At 33.2% G+C, this 20140-nt stretch overlaps 1 protein-coding gene across 50 annotated transcripts in view; it reads right to left on the bottom strand.

Moving 5' to 3' along the window:
* LOC129799312 (phosphatidylinositol-binding clathrin assembly protein LAP) overlaps positions 1–20140 on the bottom strand; it is a 72819-nt gene that overhangs the window by 38018 nt on the left and 14661 nt on the right. For 24 of the 50 annotated variants that reach the window (XM_055843072.1, XM_055843068.1, XM_055843073.1 and 21 more), the window contains exons 2-5: positions 4831–4973; positions 1159–1234; positions 676–696; positions 410–436 (exon numbers count right to left, since the gene is read on the bottom strand). In XM_055843072.1, coding sequence (XP_055699047.1) covers positions 410–436; positions 676–696; positions 1159–1234; positions 4831–4973 — 267 coding nt within the window. The remainder of the gene's footprint in view (positions 1–409; positions 437–675; positions 697–1158; positions 1235–4830; positions 4974–20140) is intronic. The other 26 variants (XM_055843074.1, XM_055843065.1, XM_055843116.1 and 23 more) reach the window with 2 other exon arrangements.

Below are 20140 nucleotides of genomic sequence, written 5' to 3' on the forward strand. Positions count from 1 at the left end.
TCTTAATAAATAACACTAACAGCACTAGACCCTTGACAGATCGTGTACATGAGTTGAATCACTTACAGCAGACTTGGCGTGCAAAGTTTTATTTTCTTTGCTAATTATAGGTACAATTTGTGGCATAAATAAACCAAATTATTTTGTTTACAGTCAAAAGCAATTAAAAGAGGTACCACAGAAGGTATTGCACCCCCTCCAATGTTGTCATTTGTCAAGTGATCCAACGAAAAACTGAAAATTAAAACTACAAAATGGGAATTTCAAAATGTAATACTCCTAAAGAAAAATTTATGCGGAAAGAGAGCAAAGAGGCAAGAGGGCAACTTGGAATAAACATAGTCGAGCAAAACAAGGAGAAGAATCTCAAAATATGAACAGAATATTATTACGTTTGTATTAAACATACCAATGCTACTATCCCTTGAAGATAAATCTGAAAATGTTTCATCATTAATTTTTCCTCCGTATACATCCCGCTTTTTCGTTATTATTTTTGTAAAATTTTTCATACATCATTCCATCATGGAATTTTGTACAAAATCAAAAATGCTATGTATCAAATATTTTATGCATGGATTTGACGTTGTTTGTACAGATTCATGTGCAAATATTTATACTTTCAATTCATTATTTCAGTAGCGTTTTTTGTTTTCTTAGACACATTCAACTTACCAATTCTTGCTCCAACAGCTCCTTTTGGGATTTATTTGGGGTAGGTTATTGTGGCAGATATTTGTTTTTTGCAAATATGTTTGGTTTAGTATGTTGCAATATTGGACAAAGAGAGAAAGGTTTGCATTAGTTTGGAATTTATTAGTAAAAAAAATATTAAAGTATAAATTGGCAAGAAACAAAATTTGAAGTAATAAATTATACAAAAATTGTAAATTTGACGTAAGCATATTTCTTTAAAAAAAATAAATAAATAAATAAAATACAAAAAAATAATAGCAACTCATCTCACCAATCACCTGAGTAAATTATGTTAATGATTCTTTCACAGTGAAAAATAAACATAACATCAACAGAAGGTAAAAGAAAAGTATACATTAAATTGTTACATCGGTGAGGTAAATTAAAAAGCAAGAAAGTATGGTAATTTGCAAGAAGAATAAAAAAATACAATAACTGTTTGGAAAAATTCTCTCAATTCACCTTGTACACCTCCTTTATCGAGGAAATTGCTTAAATTAAATGTTGAATTACTTGATGCTAAATATTGCATGAATCTCTGCAAGAAGGATGCAAAAAAAAGGAGGCAAAATATTAGAGAATTTGCCAGTTGAATGTAGGGTGAATTAACCACTTTTTGCAACTTTAAAAATATTCTTGAAAAAAAAAACATTTTTTTACAGGAACTACTCTCAGTGTGTAGAGGTCTTGAAGAAAAATGAAAATTTTGAGGGGATTTTTACGAAGCTACCCTGTTTTGGTTCACCTTCGTAAACAAATTTTCCTACCTATGTACGCCGCATATTCACCGTAAAAACTACACCGGACACAAAGATTTGCGCATTATTGTTCAGATTCAATTTTCATCTACTTGCTTCAATCGTTTCTAACAGGTGATCATGCGTTTTAAATAAATGCACGAGGTCCCGGGATTATGCACATTCTCAGAACTAAAGAAAACGGCACGAAATGACCTAATGCACCCAAAAAATTTGCATAAGCTCAGGAGACATCTCTCGAATAAGATACAGGAACGCTGTGATGTATGCAAAATATTGTAGCGAATGACCATTTTCAATCCCCAAGTTAATTCATTTATCAATTAAATAATTGATAAATCGCCTGTCGATCCATTTGTGGCATTTATGTATTTGAACATATTTAGAAGAAGCTGTTGTAAAGCCCGAGTCAGTAGAATCCCTTTTAAGACTCCTTAGTGGTGGAACAGCTCTATTTACAATTAAGGCTATAATTCATGCAAGCAACACTCATCGTGTAGGTAGAACAGTCGAATACAATAATCGACAATCCGATCGCTCTGAGGAGCTCTTTTAGAGCAAATATTTGGTTCACGATTAGTTCCTCGCCTGCCAAGTTCCCCAGAAATGTGGCCACTAATTGTTCATGGTGAGCATTCCCGTTTGCCAATTCTACACTGATTGACACTGCGATCTCTTATTTACTGTGTACTCGTATTTGCATACATTTAGGGGTAATCAAAAAATAGTTCAGAAAGTAGCTCCTAATGGTAAGCAAAACGCATAATTCTGTGCGCATAATCCCGGAACCCCGTGTATCATTCGCCAAATATTCCATATCGGCTTGCGCAGTGTAATCTAAAACTGTGTTTTATCCCCAAAGCCGGTGGTCAATAATTTTGTGTAATGGCTGGGAATCTCAGTGGCGCAATAGGCAAGAGCGTTGGTTCTTGGGCGGAAAAGCGGTCTTCAGACCAGAGGTTTAGCCCAGTTCCCGAATTGTAGTATTGATTGATCAATCTCAAATTGTAGTATGTTATAGCCGGGCCTAAGACTTTTCGATTAAACACAAATTTAAGCCACCGACCCTCCTGACCTAAGCTATCACCTGTTTTAATTATCGGAATTTGAAAGATTTTAGTGTTTTGGAAAGCTCACGTGAAATACTACAACTCTTCTGACGCCTCAACTTCATCCGACTCAATCGAAGGTCCGATTAATCGAAAAATCAATTTACGAAATTTCGATATGGAATATTTCGAAAACTAGACTATGCTTTTTCCTTTAAATTTTAGTGTATCGGAGCTAAGGTCTAGACCTTTCCAACGGTGGGTCGTTTTCCTCCCTCGATGATCCCTGACCTGAGCTATAATCAAAAATGTCTTGACCGGACTGTATTTTCGGTGTTTATGAATCGATTTTGATGATTTTTTTGGTAATCCTATTTGAGATCGAACCTTTCTAACGGCGGGTCTCATCTGTCCCCACCCAACCACCCCAACCCGACCCTTACTATAACGAAATGGACCGGACTCTAATGTGTATTAACCGATTTTAATGAACACTTTTTTCTTTTCTTTGCCTTCTATAACCAAATTATTTAGAATAGAAAATGACCAGTGATAAGCCCAGATAAGCTTATGGTAGCTGAGATTCTTTACAGGTGACCTCGAAATGCGTACAACTCGATTGTAAGTTGAATTTTGAGGGTAAAGAATCGCGTCGAGCCAATTTTATCCATTTTGGCCACCGAGAAGCAAGCATTCCGAGGTCGATTGTAAAAAGTCTAAGCTACCATAAGTTTATCCGGGATTATCAGTGGTTTTATTTTAGCGTCTTGAATCTAATAAAAAATGTCTAGGCTCCCAATTTTATGAGGAAGTGTACACTGTTTGGCAAGTTATCACTCCACGTGTTAGATTCATTAATTGAAAAAGAAAAAAAATCAACTTTTACGAAGCTGTAACAAAGCTGAAAAGACTCGATAAGAGATTAAATTAATCAGAAAATTTCTTGTGTTCACCGCGCGAGGGCAGAACTAGCGCTGTGAAAATGATGTTTCTGAATTTAAATAATTTTGAATATTTTGGGGCATTCCAGAGATCAGCTTTTAAAGTTTACTTTACTTTTTTCACTGTGACATGTAGAACATTTATTTTTTTATGTCTCATAATAATTTATTTTCATTGCGGATTTTTTGCAGTTGTTTTTCATTACACGAAAACCTCAGGGAATTTTCCGCGAGATTTTTGTTTAAAAATTGACAAAATAATTGAAAGAATGGTCAGATTATTGAATAAATAAAAAACACTGATTTTATATTTTTATGTAATCCAAAATATTTATAAAATAGTAGGCTAGGTGCATGCATTTCTGTAACGCATGAGTTTCATATTAAATTATTTAATCTCCATTATTCCAAAAAACTCTTATTATTCGATATAAAAATATAAACTACAATTAACCAATAGGTCCAATCAACAAGGATATCTAAGACCAGTCGTTGATTTATCCCCTTTAACTGCAGATTTTTGACGAGATATTTTCGCTATAACAACGTTTGCAATAATTTCCCTAGATATTTTAAAACAAGCGCCTCGCAGGTTGACCTTTTTATATGGAGCTATTTGAAGCCAATTCCAAAATTGATCTCGGACTCAGCTCACAGTGCTCCAAGGAAAAAAAATTATTTAAACAAAAATTTAGTATATTTATCCCTCCATACGGAAAGGTATCTTGCAATACGGAAAAACTTCTCACTTTTTAAATATTTAGCATAACGATCACGAGTGCAGAAAAATTACCATACGCATTTTTTTGTGAAAGCAAGAAATTGGCTTCAACTTTGAAGGCCACTCGCCGGGGACTAGTTTTAAAACATTTTCCAGAAATGTATTAATAGATAACAATAATAATATCCTTGTGGTAAAATTAAGCCATTTTAACAAAATAAAGTACGTGAAATATCTCCTAAATACACATTCCGTTATTTATATTCGGAAAAAAACACAATTTGAATTTCAAATCTTCGGAGCATTTTTGTGTTGCGCTTAAAGTCCACCAGAGGCGCATACAGCAAATGGTAAAAATTTGACAGTTCAATATGGGAAATTTCCGGAATTCGAATTAGGAATAAAATATTTCGTGCTAATTCCCGTGGGAATTTCGTCTGTTTGCACGGTTAATTGTTTTTTTCCAAAAAAATGTATCTTGTTGGAATGTCCACTCCCTCTTTATTTATTTCTTTCAGAAAACACTTAAAAAACGAAAAATATAAATATAATAAATGTACAATATAATTTTTTCCATGTAGAAAGATCATTTTAAAGTAGCGTAAAAGTGGTTATTCAACCCTATTCATATCCTATAGCAAGAATTATTAATAAAAATTTATTACCTCATTTCCATATGCCAGTAAATGATGTACTGTGATGAGAGCTTTATAGACCACCACCCAATTGGTATTTTGTGATCTTTCAATGAGTAAATTAGCCAAATGTGGTATTGATACATTCGGCTCATTGGTACAGTGTACTAAATCTGTAAGAGATTTGGAAGAGAAAATTGGCATAAATTAGACAAATTCTGGTGTTAATTTTCTCCAAAAATAAAAAAAACAAACGTCTATTGGGGCCGTTAATGTTTAGATTGGAAAAATCTCTCGTCATCCTCTGTCTCTCTCGCTCTCTCTATCTCTCTCTCTTTCTTCATTCAAGTGAAAATTGTGTTTCTTTGGAAAATGACACACGGAGAAGTGAAAATGGAAAATACAGCATTCAGTATTTCCACATTCTTTACCTCACAACATTCTCCTTACCCTCCTTTCTTAATTTCCAACATCAAAATGCATAAAGAATCCCAAAATAGAAAATTCATTCGGTCTCTTTTCATTGAGTCGCCTTTTCACTCAATTATAAATACATATCGTCATGTTTTTCTTTTCTTCTTTTTTTTTTCCTTTTTTTCAGAGAAAAACATCCTCCTTTACCTCCTTCATTTCTCAAAATAATAACATAACAACGATTTTCATTGATTTTCCAAGTTTTCTTTGAAAATATCCAACACAGACACATGGAAATTTCTTTTCATTGGGAAAATTCTAATTTAGAAACAAGGGTAGTAATTAATGAACTAAACACTAATCGCAGCTAATATAGTGATTGTTCCTAAAATAGGGTCAATAATTGAAAAATAAATATCCTGAAACTTGAGAGGAAATTGAATTTAACTGAATTCCAGTGAATCAAGTACACGTATTTATCTACTAATTATTCCTTGGGTAAAGAAACTAGAAAAACTAGGTAAATAATTTGCAATTTACGTGCAATTTCTTAAGAAAACTGTTTACGGACTTGTAACTCCTTGCATTTGTATAAAGATTTCATTAATTTTCCAGAAAGTACCTGAAAAAAAAGCTTAATACTAATTTGAAAGTTTAAAAGTTCTCGTAAAGAGCTTTAGAGCATTAAAAGGCTATTAAAATAAAGCATTAAAAATATTATAAGGCCTTAAGAAATTTTCACTTAATGATGAAATATTTTTAACACTACGAATGAGCTTTTAAAAGCCGATTTAAAGATCTAAAGCTTAAAGTTTAATTTCAGAATTAAGGGAAATATCTCATACAATTTTATACACAGTTAAAAATTAAAAATATTGCCCAAAATGTGTTTTTCTTTTTTCCTTCAACATCATCTTGAATCATTCCCTCAATTCCGAGATAAATCTTTAAGCTTCAAATCTACCCAATAGGTTTTTGAAAGCTTATCCTTATTATCTGATAAGAATTTTTATTCCGTTACGGACTCTTATACGGTCCCAATTAGAAGAAATTATCTTCAAAAATTGTTTTTTTGGAAGGGAATGATCTGTACTGCTCTAGGTGAAAACGTTAATATTTTGTCAAAAATGCAATTTTTGACAAAAACTTGCTATCACTGTGTAGTGGCCTTTCTTATTCTTCAAATTTCTTTAAAACTTCATTAAAGGATTGGCAAAGCGTCTCAGGCTTTGCAGAGTGGTCGAACTCGTAACTTAGATAATATACTTCAAAAGTACTTTCGTATCATTAAGCGTTTACCGGTTCTTAACTGATTTGAACTTATTCACAAATCACTAAAGAGATCCCTCAAAATAGTATTACGATTCTGAGGATCGGGTAGAAGGATAGAAAGGGTAGAAGGAGGGGCAAAAGGAGCTCCCAGATCCAAGAAAAACACCAGGATTCCTCTTGTAGACTTTTCGTATTCACTTCTACATTTTTCTTGAATCCCCGGAGCCCATATGGACCGCTTAGAACACCGAAGATAAGGGGGTTCTCTCCCACAGAAACACCCTCGAACGAATCGGGGTGGACCCTTCTTGAATTGCCCACGGCCTAATCGGGGCAGATATCTCAAATCCACTCAAACTCTCGAGTACAACTCCGAACTCCAGAATGAAATACTTCACTCTCTTATGGTTGCGATTGCATATACGCTGCTCGCAAGAATTACAACATTAAAACGAAAAACTCGTATTCTTTCGGAGAATCGCATATAAAATCGGAACAATAGTTTTAAGCGTAATAGAATTGATTTTTGAACAAAAATTACTTATCGGTTCATAACCGGTTCACAAAAAATCTGAACCGATTTATAAATCACTCAAAATATTGTTAAAAATACCTTAGGAATAATATAATAAATTTTAGATAAAAATTACTCATCGGTTCCAAATCGGTTCATAACCGATGGGAACTGGCTAAGGCTTTTCATGAATTCCTATCACTAAGAAAAAAATATAAAAAAGTTAAAACAACTCTATGACAGAGTTGAATTAACTCTACGAATGTCGATGTAATCGTTATTCTTTTTCGCTGTAAATTTTAGTAAATAGAGATGAAATAACTCTTCGTGCGAGTTGAATTAATTCGTCAGATATCGGTATAATGATTACTCTTTTTCGATGTAAAATTTCATCTCGACTGAAGTATATGCCTAAGTGTTTTCGTTTTAAGAATATACTTCAGTCAAGAAGATTTTCGTGTGACAAAGTTCATATCGCTCCTTGGAAATTACAAGGGGCCAACTCAATCTGAGCCATTTTTCAGGAGACAGCATGAAAGATTCAACTTTGTATAAATAATTATCTCAATTAAGTATGTTAATAAAAACAATTTAATTTTTTTCTATTTGTATGAGCATTATTATAAACATCGAAACGTACATATTTTTACCTTTCAAAACATGTTTTTTTTATGAGTTAGCTCTTTGTCATTCTAAATGATGCGCAAATTTTTATGAAATTAGAATGACAAGGGATCAACTTGCTTGAGTTAGTCCCTTGTTTCACAAAAATTTGAACGATAAATCTATTTTGTGCCCCTTGACTTCAAACAAAACTGCGCAAGCAATCATGAAAAGTAAAATTTTGAAAAACTTTTTTAATAACGAAATTTATTGACTCATATCATCTGAAATTTTATTAAATTCTCTGTCTAAGTGCATTAAAACCTCAAAATCGCCAAAAAGTTAGTTGGCCCCTTGTAATTTCCAAGGAGCGATATGGAACACCAATTAGAAATATGCCTAACAGTGTTTCATGAAGACAAGTGATATTTCGCTCGGAACATAGGAAACTTGAGGTGAAGTAAACATAAATAAAGAAAAAGATAAAATAAAAAAATATATATAAAATTGCAAAACATATTCATTTTGGAATTTGATAGAGTTATTTTAACTCTTAAAACGAGTTATTTACAGTCCTAAAAACAGTTATTTACACTGTTTTGTCATGTAAATTTTAGAGAAAAAAAGTTAAAACAACTCTTCCGAATAGTACACCTAAATAGGAGTAAAATCAACTCTAAAATAGGGTAGACGGGGGAATTATTGATCAGTTAAGGAAATGATCAACTTTAACAGACAAAAAACCATATATGTATTCGTATTTTTGAAGTGAAAACTTGTTATAGTCAATCTTGCAGATGTCCTTTACAAGATTGACCACTTGATACATTTATTTTGAAGTGGTTTAAAAAACAAGAAACTTGTCGAAGTGCATTTGCATGTAATATCGATCAGCTGATGGTACTATCGATCATTCGATGCTTGCAATATCGATCAAGGAAAAAATGGGTTTTACACGTACCATCAGGGAATGTAAATACAGAGTAAAAAAAAGATTATAAGGATAATCGTTGGTTTGCTTTTTTACCACGATTATTCTTCCACGACGCACAGAGTTAACCTACAAACAACACAAATTTTTTCTTTATTTGCAAAGAGCTAGTTCGCCATGTCTTAGCCATAAGATAGATCATTATTAAGCTCATGAAACGAGATGAGTAATGGAAGGTCAACTCTTTGCAAACAAAGAGAAAATTCGCATCGTTTGAAGGTTCAGTCTGTGTGAACCATGCCTACATTCCCCTATCAGTATACACGATTATACGTTTATGTAAAAATTACAATGCAAATCATAGTAGTGTAGTTGAAAATTTTTAACTTTACGCGATTTGAGTGATCTTATTAATAATAATAAATATGCGACACTGTATTTCGTGTAGGAAAAAGTGTAGTGATAACATTGAACAAATTACAACCCTAAAATACGTGTATTTATTCCTTTTTCGTGGGTATTTTTAGGAGACAATTTTTTACGCAATGATTTTTCCTTTTCTAAAGTGTTAAATCGTTAATACCACTTAAATAAAACATCTTGTAGCTTCTGCCGTTTGTATAATAATCGGAAGTGAAATTAGGAAGTGTGATTGACAGTTTCATTCGCCCACCATTGATGTACGTGGCAAAATTCAGTCCTCAAATCGGGCTACCACTCAGATCTTGCCGATGAAGACTAAAAAAGTGCCTAAAGCTGGATGTTAACTAATAGCTCAACGCTGGGTCCCCCTCACCCTGTATCAGACCGTTAGGTTAGTCCTGTTCGTTTGACACATTCAAGCATATCGTAAATATGAGTAAGCATAAATATGATTCAAGCATATCAGAATGAGTAAAAAAATTACGAACGAGTAATATTGCCGTATGATAATATTGCGATTAATTGCACTTCCAGGTTACAGGACACCATAAACTGAACTGAGATATGGTATTAGTCCCCTATATTCTCCAAACCTGGTGCTTTCTAATCATCATTTCTTCTGATTGGTTGCACTTTACAATCCAAGCGGATTGAGATATCAAGTTTCAATCTTTAGCAACCCCCCTGAATATTTTTTTCCTAATAATCATTTAAAACCTAAATAGACTCCAGTAAGTGTTGGAAAATTATTTCTCGAAGCTTCAAATATCATAAAAATCACTTCTCTGTGCTCTCTTTAAGATTCTATGTTGTATCATAAATGCTCTCTTGAGCTACCTACGGTAGACTAATCCATTTGGATTACATTTTCACGTGTCATATTGACGACCTTGCCTTTTTTCACTCTCCCCACAAATCTTCAGTCTCTGTGACACATTCCATTTAATTTCGCCGCTAACATTTGCACTTAAGAAAGCCACACGAAAAACATGTTATGATAATTCTTTTTTTTTCGACAGTACCCCAAGACTTTTCCTCATTGTCTCACCATTCGTCATTCACAGTGCCATTGATTGTCACACACAATTAAATTACATTTCTGTGCTCTTTCACACAAAAAAAAAAACATTCTCTTTGGTCTCTTTTTCTTTTTTGCAAGATAAGGCATACCCCAACATTCATAACTTTGGAGGGAAAAGCGAAGCACCAAAAACGCCCACAAATTCCTGTTGCGTACAGCATAATTTGCAAATGAAAAACTTTGCTGATATCAGAAGAACATAAAACCAAAAAAAAAATTACTAAGGTCAAGAACAAATAATTTTAAAATAAAAGAGATAACAACAAAGTTGGTAATTTGGGAAATCTAATGCAAATTTTATGCATTTTGCGAGCTTTAATTGAGAGATAATTGGAAAGAATTTTATTGCGTGGTGTTCAGAGTTTTGAATTTTTTTTTTTTCAATATTCATTTCGAAGAACATTTTCCATTTATATTGAAACATAAAATCGATACAATTTCAATGTAAATTCGTCACATTTAAATAAACCAAACACGAGCTTATCAATGGAATCATGGAACCAAGAAGAATTGATACGATTTTGTAGCAACAAAAAAATTTTATACGCTCCTCCAACCATAAAATCAACTTGATTTTCACTCGCTAAAATATCAAACAGTTAGTAGGAGATTCTCAAAGTAGAACAGATGAGAGAATACGAGTTTTAAGTTAAATTTAACACCACATGCCGTGAATATAAAATCAATTATTGATAGAATATCAAACGATGATGCTTTAGAAGTTAGTGGGATGAGTCATATTTTTTATTCAATTTTTTCTTTTATTCATTTTTTTCCAATGTACTCGACACAAATTTATTCATTTTATAATATCAATTTGCAATGACGAGAAACAATTCTTGTAATTCAATATTGCAAATTGATCGTATCCAAAGACAAACTCAACTCACAGAGATACTATGTTGGAGATTCAATCGCGAAAAACGGTGCATGAGAAAATATCATCAGACACTGAAATTCCACCAAGAATTCCATCTTTCTTGCGGTCACATCTTCAGCAGCTGGCTTCATTGGTAAATAGCACACAAGAAAGTATCGAATGTTTCAAGAAAAGTTCCGCCTTATTTAACTTTGTTCATTCTCTTTGACTTTCAGACCATCTTCACCGTCCAGTGAATCTTCCAAAGAGGGCTTATTTTTGGGCTCTTGCAGAGCGTATTTCCCTCAGAGAAGATGAATTAAAGAAATGCAGGAAACTATCAACGAAATTTGATAATCATCTTCCTCTGTTTGACCATAATTTTTCAGTTACAGTAAATAAAGTTTTTCTCAAATAGAGAGACTTTCTCCCAGAATCTTCAGCATTCCACCGCATTGTAACTTGGTAATGTACACTGTTAGAAGTTTATCAGAATAACCCTCTATTGTTATAAGGGTTTGAGACCAAAGATTAAACCATATGACTTAACTTCTCTTATTACTTTTTCAACAATATTTTCAAGAAAATTTTAATTTAAGATTCGATATTAAGGACAAATGATCAACTTACACGCAGAGAAATTATGTTCTAAATTCAATTACAAAATGGGATAATTTTGGGATTGAAAGGGCTCCAATACCATTTTGCGATTGAAATCAATCCAATTTTGTGATTGACTTTTAGAACAAATTGTGTTTGATTTTATCCTATTTTTTGCGATAAATTATGCTATAAAAACAATCTCAGAATGCGACTGAATCAATCATATTTTTCGATAGTTTCAATCGCATTGTGGGATAAAAAAAATTCCATAATGCGATAAAAATAATCTTAAAATGTAACAAAAACAATCCCAAAATGGGATAACAACAATCCCATTACGCTATAAAAACAATCCCAAAACGAGGTAAACACAATCACATAATGTGATAGAATCAAATCCAAAATTCGATAGAATCAATCACAAAATGGCCTAGATTCAATCGCATTGTGGGATAAAAATAATCCCATAATGCGATAGAATCAATCCCAAAATGAAATAAAATTAATCGCATTGTGATATAGATTCAATCGCATTGTGGGGTAAGTTCAATCACGTTGTGGAATAAAAACAACCCCATTTGCTACTCTAAGAAGTGATTTTCTAAAAATCAATCACATCGTGGTATAAAATCAATCTCATTGGTTCCTTAAAATTCAATCTTATTTCCCCTAGATTTAAGAAATTTTAAGATATTTCTGAGACAAAAATCATGTGATTGAAACAAACCCACTGTGATCGAATTTGGATACTTAAAAATTTGTCTGCGTGATCTTGAAAACCAATAAAATTGTTTATACCTCCAAGAACTTGGATGAACTCCAGTCTGAAACTCATGTTACCGTAAAGATAATACTGACGATATTTGACGGTAAATAATGTTATAAACTATCATATTTTTTCTAGCATAATGACCAGCGCACAATAACTTTTGTTTTGTAAACATGTTTTTGACATTTCTATGAGAGTGAGTGAGACCTAGATCTAGTCATTTCGCTCACTCTCATAGGAAATTTTGAAAACATGTTTATAAACAAAAGTTATTGTGCGCTGGACATAATAAAACCGACAAGTTTAATGTATAAGACACACAACAAGATATCCAAGACACACAACGTCAAACCTTTCCCTATGTGCAAATGCAGACGATTGTTTTTTTTGGATCTGCACGGTATTTCTATATATTAGAGAATTATTAGGTAATTCTATATATTAGAGAAACTTTGACAGTTATTTCTATACAGAGCAGAATTATATTATTTCGACGGCTCAGAATATAAAACGAAAAGTTGCGAATGACCAACTTTACAGGAAAACGATTTCAAGTTGAGATTTTACATGCTGAGTATGGGATTTTTAAGATTTGAAACTTTGACACCCCTATACTCCCCTTGGGGAATAATTAATTTTCCGGTATAATATTCACAGGGAAGGTAGAGATCGTCAAGCAGTACCCGCGAAAAGTCGAGAAGAATTTTGCAAATAACCGATTTATTCGACTTTGATTTTGATTAGTCGATTTATTTATTTCGATCGGACTTTTATCGGTGACATTCTATACATTGTTCAAATTATAATTTTTTGTTCGGTTTACAATGTGTATGAGAAGTATGTCCATTCAGATACTTCAATCATTTGCACCGGGCGGGACATGAACTCATAACAGTGACAGTCGAGCCGGGGCCCAAGAGCAGAAACGCTCTTACCAATTGCACAACGGACCCCCAGAGCAGAATTACTTGTCATTAATCTCTGTCGGCTTAAGTCATAAGTCATAAGTCTGTCAACGACATTACCCAACATACGTAATTTTGCTATGTAATTTTTTATTTAAAAGTTTTAAGTAGAAAGACTGCACTCTGGAATGTTTGAGCCACTTGAAACGTAATGAGTTAGACGTAGAATTTCGATTAAAAAGTAGATGGCGCGAATATCGTTTTACTGTCAAAACAAGAGCAACAAAAATATTCTTAAGCAAAAATAGTAATTTGACGTGGTTTTCTGGTGTCTAATTATGCGGAAAATGTGGAAAAAGTGTTCTGTCACAGACATAGTTAAACCAGCCTTAAAGAAAGTGAGTTTTAAATTGAAAAGTATCAGAAACAAAGTTTTCCAGATGATGCATGGTGTTGGAAAAACATTTTTGGGTAGAAAACTAAAGGAACTTAAGAGTGTAATACGGGCTTCAGACCTAAAGCTAAGCCATAGGTTTAACTTCTCCAATATCTTATCGGTCGAGATTTTTTTGGAAAATGTTGACTTAGAAGTGGATTATTAAAGGCAAATGACCTATTACATTTTGAAAAATCAATAAAATCGGTTGCCGTTTAAGGATTTGAGACCTTCGGGAACTGGGCTAAACCTCTAGTCTGAAAACGGTCTAATCCACGGATGAGATTGTTTCTGAGATACCGTAAGTGCAGGTGATTTTGTCCCCTGCGGGTGACTGACCCCCTCCTGTTCGTAAGCTTTTCTTTACTTTAGAACTTAAGGATGGCCTTTACCGATCCGATCTACAATGTATGATCGGTAAAAACCGTTCTTAAACACTAGAATTAAAGAAAAGCTGACGAACATGAGGGGGTTAGAGTCAACCGCATCCACGGTACTACGTATAGCAGGTCTGGAAATACCGAATTAGTCCAGAAATAAAAACATGTCCCAAACATCCCCTTTATGTCCCACGGTGCCCGAATTTGGGATGTTTGGGACAGGATGACACATTGAACATTTTTTCTTCTCCAGGGCTCAATAGAATTCTTTTATTGAAGTCAATACCTTGGGTACACGTGCAGTATAAGATTCTAAAACACTTTCAAGGCTTCTTAGAGTAATACCTTACAGTCAAAACACGAAAATGTGTCCCAAATACCTGGTTTATGTATTTGTTTTCTTCTGTCATTTCTTGCTAATCATTTTTAAAAATTTTGTTTATTTTTCTGCGACATGAGCGCCCGTAGCGGTCGTTAGATTAACTTTGCATGTACTAAATAATTCCAAATGACATTAGCTTGATTTATATTTGTATTTGGGCAATATGGTGTAATTTCTTGTTGTTCTTAAAAAATTATGATGACGACATAGTCCAAGAACAAGAGAAAAGATAAATTATGTATTTTCTGTTTTCAGAGAAAATTTGGTCAGAATGTTGGCATTTTCTTGGAGAAACGCCAGCATTGTCTCTACATCTCAATCTTCAAAAAGATATGCAAAAAATTAATAGTCATTTCGCACGTCTGCAAATGAATTTGCACAAGATTTTCACAAAATAGTCCCTTGAGCCATTTCAATGGCAAAAGTGTGATATTGTGTTTATGTTTACTAATGGCCTCTACGCATTGGGAGAAATTTTTGTCAAAAATTTCTTTTTTGAAGGAAATTCCCTGGAGCGTTGTAGGGGGAAACGTCAAATTTCTGTCAAAAACGCAATTTTTGACAAAAATTGCTCCCAATGTGTAGACGCCTTAAGTACCACTGGATTTTTAACCGTGTAGTTGAACAAGAGACACAAATTGATCTTTTCTGAGTGAATGAAAGAGAAGTAGATTGAGAGAAATTGCGCACGAATATTACTTCCAAAAATAGTCTTTCAACACTTCTAATACATTATATTTTGTCTCATTTTACTCCCCAAATATTTTCTCCATTGTATCCTCTCTTCCTAATTTTCCCCAAACAGAGACAACATATAACCACCCACTCATGATTAAATTTCAATTAGATTAATTTTGAATTTGTGTTTCTGGAAATATTTCTGATGGCTTCATTCATGTAGAAAGTACAACAAAAAAAAATAGAATGGAGAAAGGCCTTATCGCTAATCTCGCCTTCTGCCTAAATGAATTTTCAGACAGAAAACATTGCGTTTGGGGAGTTTCTTTTATCACAGAAGTAATTTTTGAGTCTGGTAATTTTTTTTATTTTATTATTTTTTATTATTCTTCCCATTGAATTCTGCTCTGATTGCACTCAAAATCTTCCCCCTTTTATATTTCTTTTTTTTTTATTATTCTCTGCGCTCTATTTCGCAATTACATTATGCTCAAACGTCTTTCTTCTGCGCCATTGACATCGTCACAACACAAGGAGATTGATTATATTGTTTCGTTTTTGGCCCAATATAGCGATATTCAATTATTCTTAGCCACTTGACACAGTGAAGGTCGTAATTCCCGCTGTGATAAAGGAAAACAACACGATATGCCTTGAGAAAAAGCACTCAAAATTTCCTCAATTTTCTCTTTCTTTTCCTGTTAAAATTTTCTTAATATCGTGCCCCCTCAACATTGAACATCTTGCGTATCTTCCTCCCTCAAAGAAAAATTACACACGATTGCCTTTTGTCGCTGGGAGTAAATAAAAAATTGACTTCTCGTGAACCTCGAGCAATTGATAAATATAAATCAGCAAACGAAAAAAAAAGTCGCGACAGTGTGAATGAAGAGATTTTAATTCAGAAAAGTGCCTTGAAAAATTGCAAATTCTAGCAAAATATCCGCTGCTTGTTTCCTACACTCAGGAAAATTTGTGTGAACGAATATTCTTTGAAAATAAACCTTGGGATTGAATACCAATAATACCAATATGGAAAGAATTCGAGGTCTTCAAAAAATTTCGAGCTGAAGAATCTTTGATCCATATATCTTTTTTTTTATCAAGATAAAAAACTATTGGTATTAAAAAAAAGCCTTTGGGATTGAGTACCAATTCGTCAGATAAGAAACAACGGGATAAAGAAAAAAATTAAAAGTGTAGCAGATATTAAATTTAAAAGGCAAGAGAATCTTTATTCAATATTAAAACTGTTTTTGGGATTCAGAAAAATATTCCTGGGTTGACAAAATAATGTGGGATTAAATCCCAATTCCTTAGATCAAAGAAAAATCCAGACTCTTGAAAGAATTCGAGGTCTTCATGAAGATTTCTATCTTTAAGTGCAAGAATCTTTATTGAATAAAAAATTTCTGGGATTAAGAAAATATTCATGCCTTGTGAAACTTGGGATTCACTACCAATTTTCTGAAGTACAAGAAAATCTAAAAATCTAGAAGGAATTCAAAATTTAGAAGTTATCTAGACTTAAACGAAAGAAACTTCGTTGAATAAAACTTTTTTGGGATTAAAAAAAATTCTTAGCTTGAGGAAAAAATGTGGGATTCAATCCCAACTTCTTGAATCAAAGGAAAATCTGGAATCTGGAAAGTATTCGATGTCTTGAAGAAGATTTCTAGCTTTAAGTGCAAGAATCTTTGTTGAGTAAAAAATTTCTGGAATAAAGAAAAAAAATATTCATGGCTTGTGAAAAAAATAGGATTCACTATCATTTTTTTGAATAAAAAGAAAATATAAAAATTTAGAAGGAAATCTAAGTTTAGATCTACCATCAAACGAAAGAATCTTTGTTTACTAAATTTCTGTGATTAAGAAAAAAAAACATTCCCGGCTTGAGAAAATAATGTGGGATTTAATCCCAAGTTCATGAATCAAAGGAAAATCTGGAATCTGGAAAGTATTCGAGGTCTCGAACAAGATTTCAAGCGTTAAACAAAAGAATTTTTATTCATTTGGGAGAAAAAAATGCTTGGCTGATGAAAACACACTGTGGTACTCAATACCATTTTTTGCATTAAAAAATCGAAATCTGGAAATAATTATAGAAACTTCTTGATCTAGCATTAAGCGAAAGTAGCTTTTAATGAATAATTTTTGGGATAAAGAAAGAAAATATTTTGCGCTTGTGAGAAAAATTGTGGGATTCAGTAGCAATTTTTGGATGAAAGGAAAATCTGGAATGTGGAAAGAATTCGAGGTTTTGAAAAAGATTTCTAGCCTATAGCGAATAAATCTTTGTTGAATCTAAGTTTTGTGGGATAAGAAAAAATATGCTTGACTTGTGGGATTCAGTACCTATATTTCGGATCAAAGAAAAATCCGATATCTTGGAGATTTCTAGCATTAACCGAATGAATCTTTGTTAAATAAAACTTTTCTGAGATTAAGAAAAAAATCGTGGAAAAAAAATTGTGGGATTCAGTACCAAAGAAAAATTCGGAATCAGGAAAGAATACAAGATGAGGAAAAACATTTTTACTCGTAAGCGAAAGATTTTTTGTTGAATAAACATTTTCTTGGAGTAAAAAAAAATATTCTCAAATTGTGAAAATAAAATATTGGGATTGAGTACCATTTTGTCAGATAAAAAGTGTATTCCGAATCGAGAAAAAATGTAATGTCTTCAAAGAAACTTTTGATTTAATGCAAAATAATTCTTGTTCAATATAGATAATGTTGTTTATAGGATGAAGTAAAAACAGTTCTATGCTTGAGAAGAGCTTTGGGATTCAGTACCAATTTCTCGAATCAAATGAAAGGACTGAATTTGGAAATACTTCGAGGTTTTTAAGAAAATTCCTGGTTTAGGATAAAGAAAAAAAAATATTGGCGTGTAGAAGTTTTGGGATTGAATACCAATTAATCACATTAAAATAAAATTGAGGTTTTAGAATTTATTCGACGTCTTGATGATAGTTTCTTATTTTTTAGTGCAAAAGAGAACTTAATTTAATTACTAAACATTTTTTGAGATGAAGAAAAAATAATTTTAATTTGTGAAAAAACATGGGATTTAATACCAATCTCTCGAGTCACAGAAAAATCAGGAATCTCGAAAAAATTCAAGGTTTTAAGGAACATTTCTATAGTTCTTGGGACCAAGAAAACGTATTACTGGCTTGAGAAAAATTTTGGGATTCAATACCAACTTCTCCAATCCTCTTCCAATCCCAATCTAATGAAATTTTGAAAGAGTCAAACGGGCAAGGAAAACCATAATCCAATTCGATACAATGCCTCCAGATAAAAACAATCAGCTAAATTCTTGAACGAATTTATCTCAACAAGATCCGCAAGAAAATAACTGAGCATAAAAAAATTCTTTAGTGGAATTCATTGAGGAAAAATTCCACAATGAGTTCTCTCTCACAGAAATTTATCACCACAAAAAGTCAGCCACTCTCAAGTAAATTCCTATTCTTCTTGGCGGATGGAAACGAGAAACAAGAACTAAAACGATCTTGTTTGAATTTATAATTGCAAACAAGCATCATACTATTTTTTTTTTTCATTTTAAATTTCTTTACTTCCAAGCACCACCTTCTCTTGCATAATTCATTTCCGTGGAACAGCTCAAAAGCCACTTAAAATATTTATATATTGTGCAAAAAAAAATTCTTTCAAAATGTCACAAAACAATAAAGTTAAATAAAGAAATAAAATAAGGGAAAACAGTCATAAAACTTTCAATTTAAATATTAAGATCCATTTCATTGGTATTCAATCAATTATTCAACACTTGAGACAAATTTTTAATTAACTCATCAATCACTTGGAGAAAAAAAAGAACGTCCCATTGGCTTGTGGATGCTTTTAACGACAATAGCAAGAACCTTCGGCAATAAATTGAAACAAATCAGAGTGTATAAGAGGAATTCAGAGAGAGAGTCAGATCTTTTTGGACTTCTTATTTTGGTATCTTACCAACACCAGCCGATTCCAATTGCCTCCTCTCTATACTAAACAATTCAATTACACCTTGTTGATTCCCTTCCCTTCATCTTTTCTGTATATCGCTCTCTGGGCCTCTTCGTACTATAACAAGATGTTCTCAATGGTCAAGTGCTTCCGGTTTGTTACATTCTACTCTACATCTTTCTCTTTCATCCACCCATTTGCCCTCCCTCTCTTTTAGCACATAAATCTAATAAACGTAGAATGAAATAGAGTGCGAGACACACTGAAAATGTGTATCATCATTTTGGTCGTACGCAAAGATTGTGCCCAGAGTTGATCAATTTCACGTGAAAGGATTTCCATAGTTTTGAGATAAATCTGAAAATTGATCGAAAAACACAAATTTCTGGTGACGCAAAGGGGATTCGAACTCAGGACAATTGCATCTTAGACCGAGCGCTCTACTACTTAGCTTATTCCATAACCAAATATTCGGGAATTATACATCAATTACGGGTACTTTACCGATTAAGACCAATGCAGCCGGATTGGAAATTTCAAGATTGTTAAAAAAAATTCAAATTTGATCTTCGAAAATTCGATATCGAAATGTTTTTTTTTTCGATCATAGATGATTTTGAATTGAACTGTGCGTATTATTGTCTACAACAACAAGCGACGACACATGGCAATTACGTTTCTTTTTGCCGTGAGACATCAGAAATTGCTTCGGTTTTTGTTACTTTTTGCCCCATAACTTTTTTATTACTTTTTAACCCAAGGGGCCAGAGCTCGGCGCGCGCCGACTTTTAGCCGTTTTTAGCGCGCCGCCCAGCTTTTTTCTTAGCCGCCGCCGCCGAGAAATTTTGAGGCGCGCCGCCGAGCGCGCCGCCGAAAAGCTTTTGGCGCGGCGCCGTTAGGCGCCGAAAAAAACTTTTTGCATTCCAACACAACTTTTTTTAAATGTAAATTTTTGCGATTGTTAAATAGGAAGTGGGGCACTTTGAATTGGGACAACTTTGAAACTGTCCTAAGGACGGATGGGTCCCATCCGTCTCTACCCCAACCCACTGTACCCCGACCCTTACTAAAATCAAAATGGACCGAACTCTATTTAAAATGTTTATTAACCG

The sequence above is a fragment of the Phlebotomus papatasi genome, chromosome 1 (genome assembly GCF_024763615.1).
Source record: "Phlebotomus papatasi isolate M1 chromosome 1, Ppap_2.1, whole genome shotgun sequence".
NCBI classification, from domain to species: domain Eukaryota; kingdom Metazoa; phylum Arthropoda; class Insecta; order Diptera; family Psychodidae; genus Phlebotomus; species Phlebotomus papatasi.